General features: G+C 42.1%; 1 protein-coding gene across 3 annotated transcripts in view; it reads left to right on the forward strand.

The window, feature by feature from the left end:
• The window catches only part of arhgef49 (Rho guanine nucleotide exchange factor 49), a 73018-nt gene that overhangs the window by 49876 nt on the left and 11232 nt on the right, over positions 1–11910 (forward strand). For all 3 annotated transcript variants that reach the window (XM_026143682.1, XM_026143681.1, XM_026143683.1), the window contains exons 2-3: positions 1003–1150; positions 5262–6904. In XM_026143682.1, coding sequence (XP_025999467.1) covers positions 5322–6904 — 1583 coding nt within the window. In that variant the 5' untranslated portion in view covers positions 1003–1150; positions 5262–5321. The remainder of the gene's footprint in view (positions 1–1002; positions 1151–5261; positions 6905–11910) is intronic.

Raw genomic sequence — 11910 nt, forward strand, 5'->3', positions numbered from 1 at the left:
AGGTCCAACCAGTATGGGTTTCCTCTCTTACTACACTGTAACTAATTGCTATAACAATGCACAAAACTGCATGTCCGTCTTTGTGAATACGCTTGACTTTTTTGAATTTTGACCCATTTGAGAAAAAAATATAGACAGAAAGCTATTTCACAATAACACGGTACATTACCTTATTTTCCTTGAGTACACCTGTAATTTATCTGAGCAAAGTTATGCTGCTTCAGTTCCTCAGTTAGTTTGTTAAATGCTTAATTGAAGTCATTAATTTAGTGTTATGAGGGTTATTTCACAGTACTTTGAATCATTTTATAATAATACATTGTTTATTGAGATTACAGGAGCATTAAAATACCATTCTCATAATAAGCAAAGAGCTGACAGTATTAAACTGCTAAGCTTATATGTCACCCATCACAGTGATGTAATATTTTTTTATTGGAAGAACCTGTTTTTGCAGATTACAGTAGTTTAAGTGTAAAATAACAGTATGTTGCTGGCAAATCCAGCTGTCTGGACCTAACATTGTAAATTAACAGAAAAATGTTTTAAATTGTGATTTCTAATGAAAAATAATTACTGTATAAATTGTCCTTTTGTAAATATATATTTATATATTATATATATATTCTCCTCAGAGTGTTTTTGAGGAAGTCCATGAACGACCCCTAACTGATTAAACACACACATGTTCTTGTGATGTGCGTAATTCAGGATGCTCTCTCCTGTCAGACGAACACTAATTATGTAATTGACTCAACATCTAATTCACTCTAAAAAGGAGGACTCGGTTTGTTTTACAGTATCAGGATACATCTGCTATTCAAGCCTGAAGTCTCTGATGCCCATTGTGTTTCTCTCCTTTACTAGCAGACCTTACATATAGCTGCACCTGGCAGAGCAATCGTGTTTTTTTACTCCAAGAGTTTATTATTATATTTAGAAATGGCAGCTTATTGATTGATGTCCTGTTTTTCTTGCTTTTCTCTCTCTGTTAACTTGTAGCTCAGGGCCATGTCTGTCTGGCTCATTGGACGCTCCAGACGGATAGCTGTGCTGAAGGGAGTCTGAGAAGAGGAAGCTGGGCACTGTGGGATCTGAGCCAATGACCTGTAGGAGGAGGGAAGCAGCATAGAGAGTTGATTAAAATGGGGTAAGTTTAGAAGATCAGACAGCATGCTGCCAGCAGGAACTGTTGGCTGAAACAAGAGGATTTCGCTCCAGAACTGATCCTTGCAACATGATGCTCACTGTTAGGTAAACTCTGCCCGATCAGAGTGAAAAGCAGATGTGCTGACAGCAGAATAAAGACACGCTTATAACACACTGATGATGTGTTTGCACATAGGCACAAATAGAGTTGTGGTCTTTTCACAGCAGCGACTTACTGCCATACACTTTATGTTTAATTGGAAAATCTTGCAACTCACAGAGTGAAGGTTTTATGCTAGATTTTCTTCAATCGTGCCAACAGAATGGGGTGCTGCTTAACTGAGCAAAAGAGCCAGAGAAGGAGGAACCTAAAGACCTTCAGTGTCACCAGTGGTTTAGACGCACAGTTTTGTGTTATATTAAGTAAAAGAGGATACAGGGATAAACTGTGTAAGCGACTGAAATAAGATAAAGTGACTCATTTTGTATCAAATAGTGATATAATTGCTCTGTGTTTCAATAGGACAAAACTACTGACTGAAAACTATCGACCTTTGTCTGAATAATAACCAGATGGACATGGATTTATTTAGATACCTGAACAAAATATGTGGACCCCCAGTCTTAAAGTAGCCTCTTCTTTTCAGGTTTGAAGCACTGAAACTTGAATTTAAAGATTTACTCCAATTCACAAGAGGATTATCACCTAACACCGATGATGGCTGGTGAAGCCTTTCTTGCAGTTGAATTTCTTTCTGGTCCAGTCAGGGTGTGCACTGACTAGAGAAGCAACATCATTTTGACACAGGAAAGGGAGTTCCCAAATGGTGAATGTTTTTATAGGGAAGTTTTGATATTACAGTGTGATGGTATGAAGCATTTAAGTGGGTTAGGATGTTAAAGTTCGTGAGATTACAATTAGAAAAAGACTGTTCAAGTATGGCTTGTTTGGAAGGGTTTCCAGGAGAAAACCTCGTCTCTCTAAAAAGAACATGGCAAAGCTACAACTGAACAAACCACAAGACGTCTGGAACAACGTCCTTTAGGCACACAAGACCAAAGTGGAGATGCTTTAAGAGGCACAGTCTGGAGAAACTCAAGCACAGGATGTCAGCACAAATGCCTCTCACACACTGTTAAGCATGGTGGCGGAGGGGTGATGATTTGGGCTTGTTTTGCAACCTTGCATTGTTTGAGTTAACCATGAACAAATGTGAGGCCGTCTGTCTGACAGCTAAAGCTTGGCCCAAGTTGGTTGCAGCAGGACGATGCAGAAGTGCTGTGGTGAGACTGTAAGAAAGCAAATACATGGAAAACTCAGTGAACTTAAAAGAAGAGAGGGCCAAAGTTCCTCCACAGCAATGTGAGATGCACACACACCTACAGACAATGTGAGGTATTCATACAGAAACTTATCAGGTTATCGCTGCTAAACGTGGTTCCACAAGCTATTGAATCATGGGGTGAACTTACAGGACTGCATGTATATGCCATTAATATTTGATTTGACTAGAAGTGACTGGCCTACTTCCAACTGGGAAATGCAAAACTAAATCAAATGTTCCTGAAATAGACACAGACCTTTTTGGCCATATAATTTTAAATTGAAGGACTCAGTAATACACAAACTGATTCATTAAATTGGAGATTTTTTTGTCAGCGTTCTCAGCAATGCAGTAACTCTGACACTGAATCCAATCATTTGATTGATTTATTTCCTCATTTTGAAGCTGTCCTCTCCGTGCGCTCTGCCATCATATCTCGAGAAATCAGCCCCTGTGCATGCTGGACATGGTGACTGATTTACTTCCCTGATGGTGGGGATGAATTATTCCTCAGTTAGCTTGGTGACAGAGGGAGCAGAGAGCGCGAGACCTCCAGAGAGCATTTACTCTGGCAGTAATTCAACCAGAGAAAGGCACAGAGAGAGGGAGAGGCACAGGCATGTCGAGCAGGATGCTCCCTGCTATTCAGACACTCACACGCAAGCTAATTTAAAGCCAAATTTCAGATTTCAGCATTTTTTTCCCTCACAGCTGAACTGCGCACATGCATATTGTATGTGTCTTCTAAGCAGAATAACAGAGAAGTCACTCTAAGGCATCACTTAGTTTTGCAAGTAGTGATTTAAAACTGATTATAGAAATAAATCTGTTCATTTTGCAAAAAGAAAAAACAATACTGGATTTCTTTTACTTTGGGATGCAAGTAGGTAGTGAATGCACATACTTAATAACGATCAGATCATTAATGAAAAGAGGGCGTGGTGCACAAGAACCTGTCAGCCAAACATCAAGGATATACAAAAAACTATCAAAATGATTCACAGGCATTAAGATACTGATCGGTGTAAAGCAACAGAACATGCAAAACCTACAAAAAGTGGACTTGAAATAATGTAATTTCCCCGGATCACGAAGAATGACTCAGCCACATGAAGTAATATAACAAACAGAAAAAGCTGCTCTTATTCTACAACAAAGTGTTAGTCAATTCGTCCTTCTTTGTTGCATGTTTGCATTATTAAAACGCACAAATCTACTTTCATTTCCTTTAAAAAGAAAGCGTTGCCTAAACCAGCAGGACACAGGTTTACATGCTCGAGTGTGATTCAACCAGGAGTATTTTCTTACATTGCACTACATTTTCCTACATTTTTGCCATTGTCAGAGTAATCTACGTATGGGGATCCAAAGTGTTCAGGTAGCAGGACAGTGCATTTGAGATTAAATAAAAATGTAGTGTTACTTGTGCATGCGTGGTAGAGAAGCAGCATGCGACCTTGTGCAATGCATAACAAAAAATAGACAAAAGGAGAAGTCAGATATATCCGGCTTTAGATAATCACAGTACTTGTTAGTGCAATCACTCCACTCTTGTTTTCTTAATATGAAATATATAAAAATATCACCAGTCTCCTCCTTGTTCAAGATAAAGATAAAAGGATTATGTTTTTGTGAATGTGTGTCTTTCAGACTCTGCTGCTACAAGGATTCGTTTTATAAAAACAGATTCGTGCTTTTTTTCTGTTTTTTTGAGCATGTTCATCTAATTAGCAGCCAACAAATAAAATCCGAGGGAAACCGCCCACTGATTAACTCGGATCGCAGGGCTGCTTACCTCTAACCATGTAAGGAATGGCAATTTACTTATTACTGCGAAGCCTCGGAGAAGCGTGGCGGCCTGTTCGTGCTTTAGCATTTGAGAGCATCTGAGTCTGGAGATGATTTGGATTTTATTATTCACATAATGCATCAGGGATGAGCCCTCTGAGTCCTTGTTTCATAACCATAGTCATAATCACAGCCATGACCCTGCGCTACTCACTGTGATGTAGACCCGATGTGAGATATGGAGAATGAGAATTTGTATTGGGCGGTGAACTTGCTATTTGTACTCATTAAAGAGAGCGACAGAGCCACAGTACACCCGGTGCCATCTTGCCAACTGTCTTGGCTGCTAATCTGCAGCTATACTGTCTGGTTAGTCTGAAGGAAAAAAGCAGAACCATCCGCCAGTGGACTGCCAGGCAGTTATCTTCATTACTGTCCCCTCAGCTTACTGCTTTCTCTTAACATCACACTCATTTCCTCTTCATCTGTCTCATCTTTGTCTCATCTACTAGGGTTCTCTCATTTTTTTTCACTATCCTCCACTATCTGTCTCTCAATCTCATGTTTTAATAGCCGAAAAGCCAGGCAATAATCCCTCTATTATTATTCTTGCCGCAGAGAAAGGAAAAAAAAGAAATATCCCAAGGGGGCAGATAGAACGCCATTTGTATGATATAAATGTGATTACTCTGGTGAACGAACCAGGCTTCAGAGACACTGTCTCTGTGTCCAGAGTTGTGGTCATCCAGTACATGTGGTCTGTGTAGTCGCCAATGTGGCTGAAGAAGACTGATCTGTACTAAAAGGTCATTTTACAATCTACACTGAAGAGTAATGTTTCAATTTTGAGCTGTGTTATGATAGAGGAAACATCTAAAGTAATGAAATTCACGTTTGAGGCTGTGAGCTAATGTTCCAAGATGTGAAGTCATTTTGTCAATTTCTTGCTTGGGTCCATGAATAAAGACATTCTGTCCTTTCTCGTCTTCATTGCTGCAGGCTGTGGATCTCTGTACCAGCTCACTGCACGTCTGAGGGCCGCTCGCTCTGCCCCGAGCCATGCCAGACGTGAAGCCTCCCCCGCCATGTGACTACCCCTCTACCTCCTCCGTCGCGGCCTCTGCCGGCTCCCCTGCTGGCTGCACCTCTCCGCTCGACCTCGTCATGGACGTGGAGCCCTGCATCGCCAACCTCCCCTTGTCTCCTGACCCACTGTCCTCCTTCCCCCGGCACAGAACCAGCGTCCCTCACTATCCAGGGTTTCATGGTCCACCTTTTCCCCTCATGGCCCGGTGTAACAGCAGCACCTTGCTTACAAACTTGGGGCTCAGGTACTGTTCCGGCCAACAGGGCGGTCTGGGGATGGAGCCAGGTCAGGGAGCAGCCTGCATTCATACTGGAAGCAATGGCAGCAGGCCTTACAGGAGTATGGAGAACTTAAACTGGAACACTCTGGCAGATTCTGGTCTGTGCTCGCTCAGCAGTGCTCCCTACAGGAGCGTGGACAGTGAGTTTATCTTACGCTACACCTCCACTAGCCACTGGTATGATGGGTCTCCAGACAGCTCCCATGGGCTGGCACCCAACCCAGAAAGCCTGGCGTTTTACCCTCGACCCGGACTGCCCAGGAAGGACCTGCCACTCTTCCCTCAGTTGCTGTTTCCAAGTGGTGTGGATGAATGGGATGCGAGGAAGGGCCTAAGAGAGAAACTCCGCCTTCAGAGTGCAAGGTCAGCTGTTGAGCCTCTGAAGCCCCTCCCACTGCGTCCTACGGTGTCCCCGTGCGCTGTACCCATGGAACGGGAGAGTGTGTATCACGGGAAGTCAACAGGTCCTGTTTCCAGGCCGCCCACTACAATGCGCATCACCAGCCCAGAGGAGATAAAACAGGAGGTCTTGAGGCGTTTACAGCTCCGTCGGCAGAATAGTAGCCCCAACCTGGCTCTCCACAGCGCCCCATCCACCCAGCAGGCAGTTAAGACATCCTACACAACAGACAGTATTTCAGGTAACAGAAGCAGATCAGACTCTACATTAGAGCCTCGAAGACCTCCTTTGGGACGCTTGCATATACCTACTTTTGAGGAGTTTAAGAGGATGCGGCAGATGGAGAGGAAGCAGAACCTTGAGTCCACAGTGGATGCTACACGATCTGAAAAACCTGTAGCTGACCTTCAGCAAGACCTAGGAGCATCAGATGGTGTGATAATCCTTTCAGACCCTCATTTCGAAAAGCAGAGAGAAAATCCCGAGGCCATCACGTCCTCAGAGAAACGTACATTCAACACTGTGAACGCTAACGGCACTGCAGCTCCCGCTCCCTCCTCCATCTCTGACACCAGCACGTACTCTCCCATCCGCACGGGGCCCTCTCCACGTTCACCCCTGCCGCCCCAGGGTGGCTCGGCCCAGGAAAAGGCCAGCAACGTAGGAGGGGATGATGGGAGTGCCAAGCGTAGGAGGAGCAGTCTGGAACCTGCTGGGTCAGTTCCCTTTCCGCCCAGCAGGGAGAAGTGGGAACGACCCTCCAGCTGCTGCCCTGCTCTTCTGCTGGACGGGACCGAACTGTCTAGCTATGGAGCCAAGATCTATAAGATGAAGGATGGTCTCATTGGCTCTGCACTGGACCTGATCAAGAAGAGGTTAGTGGAAGAGGTGTGGCAGGAGAGAGAGGAGTGCTGTGTATGTGTTAGTTGTTGTAAAGTTAAACTTAACATGTTGTCTATAGGCAGTGTTGGGGAGTAACGGAATACATTTTAAAAGTAACCTTCCCAACACTGTCTATAGGTTAAAATACATAATATTGCATAATAGTGGTGGGAACAACCATGACTATGGAGTTGTTCCCTATTTGTCTGGCATGCACCTGCACACATATTGGCTCCATCACAACCAAAGATACATAATGTATCTAGAATATATCCTTATTTATTAGAGATCAAATGGTAAATGGTAAATGGCCTGTATTTATATAGCACTTTACTAGTCCCTAAGGACCCCAAAGCACTTTACATATCCAGTCATCCACCCATTCACACACACATTCACACACAAGACCTTTGGGCTCAAGGAACAGGTTTATGATTAACTCTTAACTTGCAGTACTAGTACAGCAAAGTGTATTTTGTACATACAGTGGTGCTTACAAATAAGCACATTCTTTTAAAATCCAGTTAAATCTTTCTAATGGAGAAATTAAATCTCACAATATACATTATCCGATCCTTGTAGGGGCTTACAACCGCTGAAGTGTTTATCTGTAAAGTATATGCAGGTACACTTCCAGCGTTGTATCAGTGTATGCCCGTCCATCTGTTTAAGCCCGCACGTGCTGTTGTATTATTGATTTATCTCAGTTATTGTGATAACAGCTGTCGGAGCTAACAGGGTTGGCTCTGCAGACGAGACTGTGGGCGGGAGCCTGGCATGAGGAGGCAGTGACAGACTGGAGGACGCAGACTTGTTGTTTCCCTGGTTCTCCTCTCTCAGTGTCATCTGTTGGCTAAATAAATGCAGGCTTCACTCCACTGTGGTTCATTCTGATCAAGGACAAACAAGGGTAGGGTGTGTTTTACAGCACTGGGCACCCATTTAGGTCTTCTTGCAGTGTAAATATTAGACCCCGAACAAAGAGCTGCTTGATAAGGTCAGTTGAGAAATATAAACTCCCCCCCCCCCCCCAACTGCCTGGTTTTGCTAAATGAGAGATAGACGGTATCTTTCCCTGCCAGTCTGGACTCTCCGCTCACTGTCGCTCCTTTGTCTGCACTGCTAGAAAGAATGATGGATGACTGCATGAAGGCAGCAGAAAAATATCTGCTGCGTGTGTGCGATTGTATAGATACAGAATATGTTCAGTATGTAAGAGAGCAGAGCTGTAGTCTAAGGCTGCAACTAACAGTTATTTTACTTTATTTTTACGATCAGGCTTTATAGACTATAAAAGCGTGAAAGATGCTCCAAGTGATGCCTTCAGCAGGCTTGTTTCTTTTCCTTTAATCTTTATAACAAGACCAGTATTAGCTAGCAGCTCAGTGGACCTGCATTTGGTCGCACTGGTTGTGAGCATTACAGCTATTATAGTTATTCTTTGTTAGTTTGAGTCTTTTGAATTATGATTGTATTTATGACCAATGCGAGAGACAAGTTTTAAGTTAAATTAGTATAAATATTATAATATAAGCAGAACTTTTTGAAAGCAGTTGACTCACAGTCTTGCAGACATCCAGAGTCTCAATAAACTCGTCGATCAGAGCCTCATTGGGGAGGTTGTGATAACAAATTTCGCCAAACTAACAAATACCAAAAATTAAGGATATTTCCTCTTTAATTGAAATGTATTTTAGTTATGTATGCATTGTTTTTCACATCCATTTTTGGTTTTAGTTGAATATTTGCTTAATACTGCTAAACACAAAGAACAGCTGAATCTGAGAATCTGAGACTCTTTAAACAAACTTTTAGGGAGACGTTGACCTGACCATGGGGCTATACGAAGCATGAAGAGATGAGGCAAGTGAGAGACGTTGGTTTTTGCAACAAAATTTTGTGGCATTCTTTCCTAAAAAATTCTGAACGCTTTGAATAAAACCCAAAAATCACAGTGACAGTAAAGGAAACAGTTTGAATGTCCCTGCAAAATTTCCCGACAGTCAGTCCAGCAGTTGCAGAGCTATTTCACTGTCTCCCGGTCCACTAATCAATTACTCAGCTGATGCTGTCAGCAGTATTACAGTGCTCGTAAAGCCCGTTCACATCTCCAGCATCCGGAGCGGATTCTTCTTTTATGTACAAAAAAAGCACCCATAATGCAACACACCCCGCACTCTCCTGAGATTTAAATACAGCCCGAGGCTCTGTGAATGTTTTAATACTTGGACATTTATTAGTTAATTAAACATGACAGTATGCTGTGTGATCGCTGCACCCCGAGGTATCTGACGTCCGTCGCGAGTCTCTTTGTTTAGGTGTGCAGGGCGTTGTGTTTTAGCTGCGCTATTACAGTAATATTCATATTATTACACCTGGGAGCGTTTTTTCATAGGCTGAAGCATAAAGCTGCACCACTGAGTTAATTGCACTCTGCAGTAATAGTGTTATATAGAGACGTCAAGAAGAAGGCGTGTATGAGATTTTATTTTTATTTATATCTATTTTCTGTGTATTCGTCTCAATTGATCGCACTCGCCCAATCAGATTCAAAATGAATTAATTTGAGAGATAGATGGATCAGTGAAGGTGACAGCCAGGCTAATTTTGGTGTCACGCCGTGCAGTGTTGAGTGCTGATCTATCACATGCAGCGGTTTCCTGATAAATTAAACTACAGGTTATTGGATCCCATGCATCATCCAGAGTGTGACAGCTAATACTGTGATAGAAATGCATTTTAATGACAGTTTGTTCAACGGGAAAGCGATCGGATGCTTCAGAGCCGGGGGATTAATTGTATTGGGCTTTTTGCCACGCTTTGATTTGGACATCTTCATCTGCTGTGCTGGTGTTTCTTGAGAAACAACGTGCAGGTTGCCAGAGTTTCATGCAATTTAATCTGCAAAGAAGAAAGTAGTTGAGCTGAAGTGCACGTAGCTGCCACGCAGCATATGAAGGACGTTGAAAACATTTTTTTTTACGACATGTCCAGAAAGGGCTCAGCAGTTTAACTGCTTTGGGAGGGACAGAACTCAGAAAGACACTGTTATGTAAGAACCATTAGAGTAATAAGACCTCGTGTTAAGTCAGCACACACACGCTGAAGAGAAGCCAAAGGAAATTTAATAGCAGAGCTGGTGCTGAAACAATGAATCGACTGGTTCTGGGCCCCGAGAACACCAATGAATTTCTTATTTTTCTATTGGTTATTTGCCGTATTAATATCTTTGAGTTATTTTTTCTACCATTTTCCATCAATGTATGGATTAAACAAACAAGTAATGAAGCATTCACAAGCTGAATGAATACATACTATGACTACTCTATTTATGTAAGTTTAGTAGTGGCTATCACTGATATACCTACTGTGTGGGTCTCACTTGTGACCAGTTGGTTTTCAGACACTGTTGGGCTGTTTGTGGTGTCGAAGGACCTTGGCAGGGATTTTTTGGTCGATGTGGGTTGCAGGGTGTAGAACAAGCCTGTGCTTCCCAGACCTAAAACTCAAAGAGGTTTAAGTCTGGGAAGATTAAAAGACGGGTCAGTGTAGAGCTTTCTCAGAGATTCCCAAAGGAAAACTGCCGTATAACGACATAATCAATCTTATTTATTCTACCAGTTAATGTTTTAATGTTGTGGCTGATTGATGCTTTGTTGTTGTTACTAAAACACAATGGAGAAGACATTTCACTCAACATTACAGTAAAGCTCGAGCCAGTTTTACTAAACTCTTGGGTCAAATTCTTGAGACTAACCATCCTCTGTTCTTGTCAAATACACGCCTTTGTGAAGAAAGTCAGTATATCAGGAATTTACAGCCTGTCTTTCCCTGTGAGGGCCCAGACATCATCGAGACTCCGTTATGGGTTGTGATCCCTGGGGCAATTAAGCTCGCGTAGCTAATAAAAAAAAATCACAAACACCTTTATTTTGAGTAAAATATATATAAAAATATGTCAAACTGATGTCACAACATTTTTTTTTACAATGATTGCAGTAATATGGTAGTATCCACACGTGGCTACTGGACCGTGAAGTTTAACAGTGCTGAAAAAACAAAATCAATATACAGCATAGCAGTTGGTTCTTTCTCCTGAAGTTAATGGCATAAACAAAATGTAAAACACCACAAATCAACATTTCCTGTATTATTAACACTTCATTTAAATGACTTCACGAAATCACAAAGGACTTAGAGAGAGGGACGGAATAAACAGGGTAGGCCAGGAATGAACATAGACTGTATATAAAAGAGGAAAGTACCTGTTGGTTTGTGAAGTTCTGTTTCCAAGCCTCAGTGTGATGGTTTTGTTGAGCCAGAAATGACCATATTTGGAGAAAGTGCTAGTCAGCTAACTAGCTTGCTAGCTAGGTTAGCAAGTAGCATGCAAAGACAGTATCGGACAGACACAGATACTTGCTAATCAGTGCTAGCACATTCAAATATTACTAAAATTTAATCTTGAACAAACTGTTAGAAAAATTAACCACACAGGAAACAAAGTTATTTGTCAGATAATAATATTAAAAATGTTTCACAAGGAACCGAAACTACAAGTGGGTCCAGTTATGAAGCTTGCAGATAGCTACCAGCTACCAGTCCGAATGTTAAGCCTTTATAAAGGTTAAAAGGTTGACCACATAAACGTGCAGACTTCTTGTGCTGGCGTAAAGTTGTGCAGTTCAGCATTAGATTTTATAGCGACTTTTGGAGGGCACTTTTGTGCCGCCTGTGTATAATTAGCTTTTAAGTTGTTTTAGTCCATTCTCCGAGTAGGGCACATTTACTGCATGGCTCGGCCGTAGAGTAAATGTCCCCTAATAAACTCAGTGTAAACGAGCTCTAATAAACTCATTGTACTCATTCACTGATGCGTTAAGTGAATCACAACAACGATCCCTGGCCACTTTTAAGGTGCACATCTTGTGGTGGATTTGTATTTGCTTTGGTCTGTTTGTTTTCTGCTATTACAAATGCTCGTATAAGTCCCCACAGG

Source organism: Astatotilapia calliptera, chromosome 16 (assembly GCF_900246225.1).
Source record: "Astatotilapia calliptera chromosome 16, fAstCal1.2, whole genome shotgun sequence".
In the NCBI taxonomy this organism is placed as follows: Eukaryota; Metazoa; Chordata; class Actinopteri; order Cichliformes; family Cichlidae; genus Astatotilapia; species Astatotilapia calliptera.